General features: G+C 35.8%; 1 protein-coding gene and 1 non-coding gene across 2 annotated transcripts; both read right to left on the reverse strand.

The window, feature by feature from the left end:
- Positions 1-9,026: 9,026 nt before the first annotated feature.
- Positions 9,027-13,231, reverse strand: LOC115447846 (60S acidic ribosomal protein P0). The gene is made up of 7 exons (XM_030175086.2): positions 13,022-13,231; positions 12,763-12,857; positions 12,099-12,335; positions 11,368-11,524; positions 10,767-10,891; positions 9,739-9,975; positions 9,027-9,312 (listed from the first exon to the last, which is right to left on the reverse strand). The coding sequence occupies exons 2-7, from the start codon at positions 12,814-12,816 to the stop codon at positions 9,169-9,171; spliced, it is 954 nt and encodes a 317-aa protein (XP_030030946.1). The 5' UTR covers positions 12,817-12,857; positions 13,022-13,231; the 3' UTR covers positions 9,027-9,168.
- On the reverse strand, positions 10,117-10,247 carry LOC115447861. The gene has a single exon (XR_003939048.1). It is a non-coding gene; the product is annotated as a small nucleolar RNA SNORA36 family (small nucleolar RNA).
- Positions 13,232-13,513: the final 282 nt, after the last annotated feature.

Raw genomic sequence — 13,513 nt, forward strand, 5'->3', positions numbered from 1 at the left:
GCTTTGCTTTATTTGGCGCAACAATTATCTTCTCTAGAATGGTAGAGAACAAAACATGCCTACCTATACATATATAACCTATATAACATTATATTTAAGTTAATGCTAGGCGTAGATGTATATAATATATTTACAAGTTAACGTCCGCACCAATAATAAGGACCTATGCAGGTAACTACTTTGATTTTTTTATAGATGACTAGCCAAAATTAAATTCTGTAAACTGTTTCCGCTATCACGCTGCTCATGTTCAATATCAACGATGGTGATTGCATTATGTCATGCTTATTAGTAAACACTCATGAAAAAGATACAGTAAGAGGTAGTATATAGCAAGAATTTTTCATATAAAAGTCAGATCGCTAATCATTTTTGAAACCACCTCTCGTTCATATAATATGCTCTCATTACTACAGCTGTAGATTTTTTCCATATTTTTTAATTTTGAACCTTGATGAAGCAGATTCTGCTGATTAAAATATTTTATAGCGGGGTGGGTACGCCATTAATATAACACATACTACGACAATAAGCTATCCCCTTAATTCAAAAAGTAAAGAAAAGTGTTGAAACATGAAATTTATTTCCGACCAGCTGGGAATTTCTTTTTTCAGATTGCTTTGAATGACGAGACGAGCTTGCCGTTCGCGTTATGGTAAGCGATACGACCGCCCATAAACAGTAGAAGCTTGCCTGATTTTGAGACAGTATTTCTACTACACTAAACTGTATGTACTTTTACGGAGTCCGTGTGGTATTTATAATTGACTGTAGTCAGGCAGAATTGTTATAGGAGCGGCGGCTAGGTCAGAAATAGAACAGCCTTCTACGGAATAGATTGATCACGGCATCCTGGAGCTGGCAGCTGCGGCGGAAATATATGGCGTTGGTGTCACAGAGGTCAAGTTATGTACTTAAGTATTAATATTAAGTTAACAAAATTTATTCATCGTGTATTTATATGATGTAGTAAGTACATCATATAAATACACGATATATATTATATATTACTTATATAGAAACTTGAGACATCAGTCAGAGATATGATGAAGTAACAGATGTAGCCACCACGTTTTTTGTCTGATGAACCACGCACTTACACATCTTGTGTAGGTTAGTTCTAGATGCACTAAAATTGGCAATAACACCATGTTTGAAGTTAACGTTGCATCAGCGAATTTATTATTTCATCTGAAGAGTTCGTATTTATGTTTCGGCAGTCATATGTGTACATGGCGATATTCAATAAATCTCACAAGATGTTATAACACTTGCTACAAAATCTCACAGACTAGAACACAATAGTAACAAAGCCTTAAACGAGACGTTGTTTATTATCAGAGAAAGAAAACAAATACGTAGTTATTTACGAATACAAAAATTATTATATTCACTGGATAATTAGCATCGATACTAACGTTATCAATTTATTTCTAATTGTGATTCTCAAAATTCTCTTAGCCGCTATTTACTATTTATATGATATTCATAGCACGGTGGGCATGGGTAGAGACTTTCCAGCCCTCACACTCACTACTACAAATCCTGTAAGCCAGGATCAGCAGTGGCACGCATTTTATGACACCGAGCACCGATGCTCGGCGAGTCTCAGGGAAAACTAGTATGTCATTATTCCGCAACGAAATTAATTAAATAGAAAGATAGGGAGGAATTGGAAATATTAATTGTCCACTTCCCTCCATAGCAATGCATGTGACAAAGTCATGATCTAAGGAGGCGTTTTAACCTGAAGGATAGAGACGTGGATATGGGTAGTCAACTGGCATACTACTCTACCAGGTATAGTAGATTCAATTCAGCATTTCTCTACTGAATGTTATTACACATTGTGTTATTTTACATTGGTTTAGTTAGTAACCAGTTAATGCTATACTGTACTAGTGTGCCATACTCTAGCCGTGTACAGCGGGCTTATTATTTATAATTGTTTTCAGCAAAAGCAAAGCGAATGCAATTACAGATTTTCTATGAATGGATTATGGATAGCAATGATCGCTTACCGACGTCTTACCGGAGGCGATATTTCATCATTTTTTTAAAAATACATGATAAGTACAATACAATGTCTTGTAGCGGGAATGGCTTTTAACGTCAGCCAAGCCGCGAGTAACACCTAGTTTATGTAAAGAAAGACGTTCAATATATTATGTAGGTGTATGTTGCAATTTCACGACTAATATACTGAATCAGTTTTGAAGACAATATTTGGGACGAAGTAAATTTGATCCTCAAGAAAGGATAATACCTACGATAGGATATATACCTAGTCTTGCCATAAATATTGTAATAAAGAAAAAAGAAAATTGTTAACTGCAAATAACATTTATTACTTTTACAGTGTGTCAGTTTAATACATAAATATAAAACAATTAAAAATATAAAAAGCTTATTCGAAGTGGTCTCCATTGGCTGCAATACAGTCCTTTAAACGATGAGGCCAGTTATCAATAGAAGCACGCACTCTTTCCATGGGAAAATTCTTCACTGCCAATCGTATAGATTGTTTTAGGGACTCCAAATTATCATGGCGTTTAGAGCAAGCTGTACTCTCTAAAACTGACCACAAATCATAATCCAGCGGATTAAGATCGGGACTAGACGACGGCCAGTCTTCAGCTCTGATGAAGTCCGAAACGTTCGATTCCAACCAAGACTGCGTGGACCGAGCTTTATGACCCGGCGCCGAGTCTTGCTGGAAGGACCATACTTGGTTATTGAACATGGTGATGTTAAGGGGCTTAACTACCTTCTCAAGAATGGTATCTTGATACACTTGTGCCGATGTTTTGATACCTTTTTCACAAAAATATGGCTCAGTCACTCCTTCATAGCTAACACCCCACCAAACCATCACTGAAGTCGGATAATGTCCACGTTGCACTCTGTCGACTAATTGGGAAGCTTCCTTAGAGCTTTGAGCATAAATACGGTCATTTTGTTTGTTAAAATGTTGCTCAATTGTAAAAATTTTCTCATCCGTAAACAAAATTTTTCTGTGACCTCCCTTTGCGTACCGCTTCAGTAGTTGTTTCGATTTTACCACCCTATTCTTCTTTAAATTATCAGTTAAGAAATGGCCAGTGCGTCTCTTATAGGCTGCAAGTCCTAAGTCATCTTTTAAAATACGCGACATGGTTCTAGGTGCTATCTTCATTTCCCGAGATAAAATCTTTTGCTTTCGGACAGGATTTCTTCGAATTCTTTCCCTTACTGCTTTGACCACCTTTTTCGTACGAACACTACGTGGACGGCCAGATCTTTTTCTGTCACAAACAGAGGAGGTCTCATTGTACCTATTAATAGCCCGGTACACAAACATTTTACTAATACCAAGTGTATGGAGAGTTTTAAAAATTGCATTTGGCTCCATACCTACTTTGTGTAATGCTATCACAGCGATTCGGTTCTCTTTATCACCCCACACCATTTTAATATCGCAAAATATTTTACAATGTATTGGCGCCAAAATGAGAAAACACAATGAACAATCGTATAAAAATGACAGATTCGAAATTCAAATGTAATATTTTTTTATAATTAAGTGTAACAGTATTTATGGCCAGACTAAGTAGATAAGAATAATACACATTCTTCTTTCTTACGAACCGAATTCAATGTATGAAACTTTCAACGATGTCGCGAGCAAATGCTAGTATGTTATAGTTCAGAATTCAAGTATCTAAGTACGCCTAATAAAAAGAACCTTATACTGGAACATTATAATCACAACAAAATGTAAAGTAGAGGGGGGACGAACTACGTATCAAATAGGGGAACCTCGCCCAACCCCAACCCCTCCCCCTCACCCCCTGTGAGACATAATTGTCACATATTGATATTAAAGCCCATTTCGAATCATTAGAAAAAAAAATCTACAAAAACTTACGCGTCTGAGTGAACAATTTTGGTTAAATATATTTTAAACAAAGCCAATCAACTATGCTCTGGCCTCTACCGTTCGATCGATGACGGTGATCAAAAGTTAAAAAAGTAAGTATTTTGTATTAACTAAATATATATAAAAAAGTACATAAGTATTTTAAATAAAATATCTAATGCGTCTTTAGAAAAAGCATTTAGATGCCAAATAGAAATATATGGGTATAAGTAATGCATTTACTATTTTAAAAACAATTATTTCACATATTAAGTACATCTCTGAATTGAAACAAAGGCTTTTCTTTATATTTTTTATGAAACTATTTTATGAAGGTTTATACTCAATTATGTGGACCTTAAAAGGTTCCTTTACCTTATTACTTATAAGGTGAAGTAAGGTATGTCTATCATGTACAAGTAACGATGCGTGACGATTTGATACTTATTACTAAATGTTTTTTTTATACAAATAAATGACAAGAATAACAAGCTGTCCGTATAAAAATTAGTATTGTAATCGCCCATAAACAGTACCAAGCAAGTTCACCTGAACAGTGGACTACAACCTAAATGACAATGTACTACCTTAGCTCCTCTCAGACTTAGGGAGGTATGTAGCCAAATGATAGATCTTGTAATGCCCAATATTTATATTGTCCATGTTATATGGTGGCCGTGCCTGACAAAAACAGTGTTCAGTACCTATTTATAAACTGCTTCGAGGGTAAGTAAATCTATCTGCCATAGATTTGTTACCAGTTCTTGGCTACATCCACATCAGAGTCTAGCCCTGAAATAAGTAGACTGATACTCGGGTAATTATAATGTATCTTCTTATCAATGAAAGAATTGTTAGAACCGAATCAGTAGGTTTATAGATCCTTCCCCCTAGCTATTTAAATAATATGAATAATAAATATATTTCAATTTCATGTTAATAAAAGATAAAAGACTAAAACAAGCTAGTGTCCACAGAAAGCTCATTACCTACATCCGTACCTATCTATATTCTAGGATATCCGCTCGAGTTCGGTCTCATTTAATTTATTAAATTCCCTGCAGCCAGTCTGGACTATAAATCAATAGTTACACGCATGTGTAATGTCTCGTAGCTATAACAGAGTGTATTATGCAATAAGTGCAGCTGCAGGGCTAGTGCAGACGCGCAACGCTTCCCGCGCAGGGGACGCGTAGAGGTCAACAGGTATTGATGAGATGCACCCAAACTACTGATATCATACCTGTGAAGCACATCGAAATATGCCATGTAACCTTTGACCTATAGATTTATCATTTACAGGCATCATTCTGTGTATTCGCTTAGTACAAGTATTTTTCAAACATCCTAAATTTCAAAGGAGTTTTTAACATCAGATTTAGTTTCGAGGAAGTTTTTATTTCATTTATATACTTAAGTATAAGTTGTTTAGACGGATAAGTTAGTTTCAATATCTAATATGGCACATAAAAGGACGTACGAAACTTACATATTATAAGAAAATGAATTTTACAATTATAAAAAGACCTAAAAGGAGACCTAGGTGGTTTTAGCATTTGAAGAGGATGGATGATAGGAGACTGACAAAAGGGATATATATATAAGGCGAAGTAGAATATATAAGGGTCGACCGCACCGAACTTTCGAATGTCAGATATCTGATATTCTTAGAAAGGCCAGGTCAAAAGTACCCTAAACCGGCGGGAATGCATGAAAAGATTGATGGACGTGAAGGAAGCGAAAAAAGTAAGTATGCCAGAATAATACAAAGTGGCAATCCATAGTCTCTGCCTACCTCCTATGCGATAGAGGCTTGATACTATGCGTGTATATAGGTATTTATAAAAGGACCTATTGCGCCTGAAATATTTATTTTTAAGCAGGCTCGATAATCTTTACATTTGCAATCAAGTTGGAAACTTCGAAATAATACTAAACATAATTAATTAGACACACGAAAATATCTATTGCAATAATAAGCTGTAATAACTGTAGGTATGGGGTTATTATGGTTATTCTGAACTTAGTATCAACACACGCAAGTTCATCTCTTCTCTATACATCAATATGTGTGCCTTTCGGCATATTAGGCAAGAGTTGCAATTTCATGCAACTCACATGGGCCTCGCCAGGGGGAAGCAGAAGCTAGCACTTCCCCCTGGATTCAACATAAGTAATATATACTTCAGTATCTATTTGTGTTGCATTATTGCTAAAATTTCCGCTGTGACACAGCCCTAGATCAAAATTTAGCATTTGTCCCTCTTCCTCCAATTTGAAAACTGGCGATGCCCGTGATAAAGCATCTATAACAAATCGGAAATCACAATTTAACTGCCATACCTAGGTATCGACAGGTGTGGCAGGTCAATTAATTATTTATATTTTTCAGCATTTAAACTAATCATATAAATTACTTATATTACGATTAATTAACAATGACCTAACTATAAATATCAGACTATATTAACAAGCTACAGTATAGATGGAGTACCCGTGGGTTGGCATTTAAATATTTAAGAGGTCTGTAAGAGGTGTATGGATATTAGCGGCGGTAAGTAAATTTAAGGCCTATGACGTGGCCGGACATTACGGAATTGTGGATTAGGTATGCCTATAGAAGATCTATTCCAAAACAAATGAATCATTAACAAGACCGTATAACTAAGGGTGAAAATATGTGCCTTGGAAGAAATGACGACGAATTTCCAGCAATCTATATAAAATCATACCGAAAATGTAGGTAGTACCTAAGTATTTATATTATAGTTTTTATAGTCAAAGAAAAGCTTTTTGTATTGATTCAGTAATACTCAGGTACGACTTTTGGTGTGGATTCCATAAATAGGCGTTACATTTAAGTAGGTACGAACAAAGCAGTGAACAATACAAAGAGAACCTCCGTAACTAAAGTATTGAGATTGTCTTATAATTCTAAGGGACTGCCTGGTTTACTCGCATAGTCAAAAAATGTGATGAGTAAAACTAAGATGTTTTGTAAAACGCCATTGGAATAAATAAGGAATGTGCTCACAGCCTTAATTCCCATAACAATTTATGAAATATTCATTGTCAAGTTACATCTAGTCAACATTTATAAACATGAATAAACGATTTATCCATTTAGGTTCAGGTGATATAAAATTCTACAACGTTACACACTTTCAAAATAAGGCAGAACTATTGGGCGTGGCCGGGCGGGATAATTCTCGAATGTACCTCAGTGGGTTAAATGGAAGATAGAATTTATTTTTATTACAAACTGTATAGTTAGGTGATTTATAATTTTCATCTCGTAATGAAAGTGGGATTTCAATAATAATATAAGTACAAAAAAACTGAAACCCGACTACGGAAAAAAGCAAGAAAAGACACGAAATGAGACAATAATGTCTAAGGTAAAACTTAATAATAGTTGCAATTCGCATGCCGGTGTGCTCGAGAGTAACATAGTTTGTAAGTGCTTACTTACATTATTAAATTAGTTGTTTATAGCCCCATGCGAGTACGGTTTTGTCGTACCCTGAACAATAGGTATTGTTTTATGTTTTATTTTGCTATTACTTTGTTCCGTAGTAGGATTTCAGTTTTTATAACTTAATTTTAATTTTCTCTGTTGGTCTTTACAAAAATGCTGTAGGTAATGCCCTAAGAGGCCGTTCAAGTATTATGTAGCGCAATTTTTGCAAATTTTTGACCCCCCGCCTCCCATGTATCGCGCTGTAATGTTTTCCTTACGCCCCCGCCCCCTCTCCAAAAGTTATGTAATTCTAGTTACAAATTTATTTCTAATATTTACAATTATTTTACGCAAAATACCGGAAAGTCGCTAAAATACCTTTGTTATTGTTTTAAAATAAAAAAAATCAATGTTACATAACGCTTTGTACGAAACGCCTCTCCCGCCCCTGTAACGCATCGTAACGTTTTACAAGACCCCCCCTCCACCCCAAATTGCGTTACGTAATACTTGAACGGCCCCTAATACTTTTACGATAAGTGCTTAAAAATCTGTCGAATTGGGAAAGTCTTCCATATATCAAATCGGTAAAAATATATAGCCTACGTATCAAACTAACGATCTCAAATCAATACACATTCGTCAAAATCAGCCTACTAGACGCGACACTTGCGGAACATAAAATGGTTACCTATATCTTTAGTTTGTTAAAATCATTATCTCGCTACACCGTAGTCGGGAAAAAGGAAATGTTCCGCAAATGTAATATTGTTTTTAGAGCTTAGTATTTTACTAAATGTACGATTACCGTGTCGAAATCAAAAACTTTTTGAGGGCCAAATTATTTTGTCTACGCGATGATCACAGATAAGCTGCACAAATTACAGAATAGGAAAAATTTTGGTGCATGAAGAGCACTAGGAATAAAGTTAAAATGACGTCACGTGACTTCGCCTAGTTTACGCTGGGAGATCCGATATCGATTCCCAGGTTAGATGTGGCCAACGATTCTTCCATTGGATCCTTTATGGGAAGCTTGTCAGACAGGGGTGCAATGTGTAAAATGACAACAAAACGTATGGTGCGCCTATCTTTGAAGATAAAATCATATAATAGTTAAATGTTATGATTAGACATGGCATACCTATTTCTTGTATAAAAAAACTTCTTAAAAGTAATTTGTTAATGTAGATTTGTATGTTGAAATTTTATATTTTGAACTCGTAAAAACTCCTGATACATACATATTTTAAAACATAAGATAGTCAAAGTATAGAATTTTAAGTGGGTGCTATTTTATGTTTTTACGGCACATAACATTACCGAAAATATATTTACTATAAGTAATTCTATAAAAAATCGCAATGCTGTCATGAGCATTTCCATCGCTAAGCAATAATCTACTAATTCAAATGATGATGTGAAGCATAATTAAATTGCAGCCGAGAGTATATCAAATATGGCTGCGTGTGTACTTACTAACTTATGAATGGAAATATACAGCAGTGTAGGCTCAATATGAAATAAGGGGCGAAAAAAATTTAAGCTAGATGTCATATACAAATAGAATTGATTTATTTTGATTTTTTTCACCCCTTGCATCTCAGTGTTCATATTTCGCAGTTTTGTTTGTAAAGCGGACGCAATTATACAAATAAAACAAGCAAGTATTATCAAGTGGCTTTATTGCAAGCACGCGATGCTACAGACGTTGTCAGCCGCCATATGGGTTGTCCGTCCCGGCGGCGTTGACGTGCCCGTCACAGCGAGTGCGAGACGCGGCCACGGGGCTCAACCGGCGATTGCTGGTTTAGTCAAAGAGACCGAAACCCATGTCGTCATCGCTCTCAGACTCCTCTTTCTCTTCCTTCTTCTCCTCGGCTTTCTTGTCAGCAGCCGGCGCGGCGGCGGCGGGGGCAGCTGCTGCGGCCACCGCGGCGAACTTGGACGGGTCCTAATGAAAATACACTCATTTAGCATTGAACTTCATAATATATTTATACAATTTGGAGATTCAGGATACAACTGTGCCTTCAAAATGCCAGTGCAATATGTATAAACAAAATCACACTAGGATAAATTTGAAGACTGATGTAGTCTGAAAGCGATGCCAGAGAACTTAGGGTGAGTATCTCTGGTATTAGAACAGACATTAATTAAAATTTTACCCTTAAGTATAATAAAAAAGGGTATAATGTATTATTAGATGTTCTATAATGGAAACATCCTATCTAATTTAGCATTATTAATATTCATACATATAACTGTTTATCAATATTAGGCATGCTTTGATGAGTCAACTGAAACAGTTTTGTCAATCAGAGAGAAACTTCTGTATATATATATAAGCTAGCTCAGTACATGACACAACAATACCAACCTTGATGAACTCCTTGATGGTAGTGGCCTCCTTGAATTCCACTTCTGTAACGGCTGCAATGGCCAGCAGGTTCTTGAATCCGTTGGCAATGGAGTGAGGTGCAGAAGCCACGGTCGGGTATCCGATGGACAGCGACAGAGCCGCCACATTAGCCACTCCAGCCAAGAACTTCTCACGAAGGTCCTCAGGCTTGATGTCCAGGATGGCCGGCGCGAAGATGGTGCCAGAGTCGTACACCTAAGAGGGTAGTGTTAAGAATTATTTACTGCTAAAAATGCTGTTATTGTTTGTATAGTGTGTAGTAATATGTTGGCTTTGAAGATTTTTTCTTTATTAATGTTGTTGCTTTTAAATAGAATATGGTCTATAAGAAATTTTATTTGTATGCTATGAGCAAACAATATTAGCACAATGAAGGCTAATATATATTGCTGCATAACAAATTATTTACCAAAGGTAAATTATCAGTTTGCATTTATTTTATGCAAGCTGTACTCAACACTTTGGCTTTTAATGAGTGTTAGACCATTTTTATTAAAATGCAATAATGCTCAAAATAGTACTCCTGTACCCTATATTTCTTTAAACACACATGATATTGGTCTTGCACCTCAAAAATACAATATTTGTGTGCTTACAAAATATTTTTATAAATCCTTGGTATAAATCACTGGTCATCAAAATATTAATCATATTTTTCAGTCAAAGAAAAAAGAAACATTCATACATACACGCCACTTATCCCTGAAGGGGTAGACAGGCGCATAATTTGTGTTCTTTCTGTTCCAGGTACAAATTTCAGCCTCCAGGCTGATACTGATTAACCAAACCCAATATAACTTTGCCTCATCCGGGGATGGAACCAGAAACTTCAGCATTGCAGTCATACCATAATACAACTACATCATGAGACAATCTCAGTAAAGAAAATCCTACACTTATATACATTAAATAGTTTCTCTTGAAGTCTCTTGCATTTGAAGAGCAACAGGACTAATTTGATTGATAATAAAAGTTATTTGGCTCACCTGCTTGACGACAAGACCGTACGAGAAGGGTGAGATGTTCAACATGTTGAGAAGGGTGGCCTCAGAGGCGCCCACCTTGTCGCCAGGCTTCAAGATGTGCACATCGTTGATGATTTCAATAGTACCTAGAATGCAAACATAGTCCAGTATTAGAGATATGTCTGATAAACATTTATTCCACTTTTATTGATAAAAAAAAAGATGAATGAAATTGGTTAAGTCATTCTGAAATTATGGCATGACCAAGAGAAAAATATATTATTGAAAAATTTACAAACATGTAACTTCAAAATGCCAGTGCAATACACATGGTGTATGCCATCACACTAGGATAAATTTGAAGTGTTTACTGTAGTCTGAAAGCGAAGCCAGAAAAAATTTAGAACATTTCCCTGGTATTAGAACAGACATGATTTAAGTCTTGTAAGTAAGTAAAATGAGTAAAATTGTATTTTATAATCAAGTACTTGGTTCTCTATAATCAATATAATGCATGATGGATGAAAAACAACTATTAGGATTGTATATCGGAAAACCCAACATAAAATATAATAAAACCCTGTTGATATTGTACAAGTCTAATATTAATAATGTATCTCACCCTTGGAAATCTTGGTTGGGATGGAGAGAGCCTGGAAGAAGGAGGTCTTCTCAGGACCCAGGCCGGTGTTGTGGGCCGGGATGACGACAGACAGAGGGGCGATGGCGCCAGGACGGGCTGGAGCCTGCACTTTGTTCTCCAGCAGCTTGTCACGCACCTGGGGGTACACAATCATTGATATTGAATGATCTGGATGTAATTAACACGTTCGCAGACGCTACCACATGAGTCAGCGTTCTAGATTGACACAGTAAAGTGCGGGTGTACATACCCATTACCGCACACTATCATCTGCCCTCATTCGAAATGGTTTAAAACTTGCTTATGTGACAGTAGAGTCTCGGGTATTTCACATGTTGTGACACAAGGTACATCCAAAAGGATTTTAGCTTGAAAGTGCATCAGAAATGAACATTCTGTCATAAATAATTTCATTCAAACGTCTTTGTATATTGCGTCATATCAAAATTTCAAATTGTGATGTATAATCACATTCTGTCCTCGAATGTGTTAAGGTAGTAGTAAATAAATATCAGAATAAGAAAATATGGGTGGTCTCATTTGTTGCCACAATAGTCATTTAGCAACAAATGAGCTATGATAGGAATTCATAGCTCATTTGTAACTTTTCCAGGAAATCAACAATGTTGTTAAATGCATATTACAATGAAAAAAATAATTGCATACTTATTGCTGAGAATCAAGTATGATAAACATCAATAGTTACTCACATCAACAAGGTCTCCACGGGTGAAGACAAAGCCAACATTGCCCTTGATGTGCGGCAACAGCTTCTCAAGAGCTGGGTTGTTGTCCAGGTGGTCCTTAATGGCCTTGCGCATCATGGTGTTCTTGCCCATGAGCACAATGCTGTGCCCGCGCAGCGAGATACGGATCTGCTGCATCTGCTGCGAGCCCACGTTGTCTGCACCCACTATGAAGCATTTTGGGTACTCGTCTAACAATTGCTGTGGAAAATTTACATTGGAAAGTTAGTTTATTGCCGATAGTGCATCAGCATTTCGTAGTGCTTAGTTCCTACGTTAGCACAAGATAAAATGTTCATGGCTATTCAAGCTCATATTCATGTTCGGGGGAAATCACGTGTTCTTAATAGCGAAACAATCAAAACAGTCAAGGAGTTGAGAGTTTTTAGCAAGGAGTTGGAGTTTTTAAGCTGCGTTTTTAAAAAATGAGATTATTTGAGGTTAACTATCACGAACATCCTATGAGTCATATAAAAAATGTATAATATTAATAGTTATTAAGCACGTTTCTTTAAGTTAGTTATTTTATTTATCTGAATTAACGGCCCTTATGTTGATTATTACGGCTAAGTTGATAACCACTCTGATAATAGGTTAGGAAATTCAAATGCAAATATGGAATACTTACGATGATCTTGGTGAAGTAGTTAGTCTTCCAAGTAGCCTTGTCCTCCCTACCCATCTTGAATTGAGTGGCGTAGGGACTTCGAAGAAATTTAAGGACTGCAATATGAAAGATGCGTCGTCAACAAATCATGTTTGGTATTTGTACGAAAATATAACACGCAAACGATTATTAAATATCATTTCCATAAACAACGATAAAATATTTAATGTAAAAATCATGATTGATTCGATAAATTTAGATGTATTTTAGAAAAACTTACCAAGACCAAACGCACAACTTTCTGTGCGGGACAAAAATGGCAGATATAGTGATGTCCGAATCGGAATTAATGAATAAGGATGCACACTGTCATTCGATTTCTTATAATTGTTACAAATGTAATCAGAAGTCGTAGTATGACCCCTTACTTAGATTTTTAAACACAAATCATACATTAGTCATTAAAGTATGCAGTATTAGGTCACATAAGGGGTGGAATAACGTAATTTATTTGTATGTATTGGCTATCATAATTATTGAATATATTATGATTAGATCTGTAAAAGGATTTCAGGCCGTATTTATTAAAACTATTAGGTGCAGTCTGAAGTATTGTGGATGATATTGAAACCATAATAAATATCGATATTAATTGTATTTTTATAAAACACACATATACTATTTGGATACAGATTGGAAAAATTACTAACATGAAATACAAGATTTTCAAATTCAAATTATATTTATTGTGGTACATAGGTAGGATTAAAGT

This window comes from Manduca sexta, chromosome 28, assembly GCF_014839805.1.
Source record: "Manduca sexta isolate Smith_Timp_Sample1 chromosome 28, JHU_Msex_v1.0, whole genome shotgun sequence".
NCBI classification, from domain to species: Eukaryota; Metazoa; Arthropoda; class Insecta; order Lepidoptera; family Sphingidae; genus Manduca; species Manduca sexta.

What these genes read in the sequence shown, in the direction of transcription:
- LOC115447846 (XM_030175086.2), bottom strand. Translation starts at nt 12,816, where the DNA reads ATGGGTAGGGAGGACAAGGCTACTTGGAAGACTAACTACTTCACCAAG. An exon ending in ACTACTTCACCAAGATCATC is followed by an intron (nt 12,336 to 12,762) that starts GTAAGTATTCCA and finishes AATTTTCCACAG; the next exon opens with CAATTGTTAGACGAGTACCC. An exon ending in CCCAACCAAGATTTCCAAGG is followed by an intron (nt 10,892 to 11,367) that starts GTGAGATACATT and finishes TTTGCATTCTAG; the next exon opens with GTACTATTGAAATCATCAAC.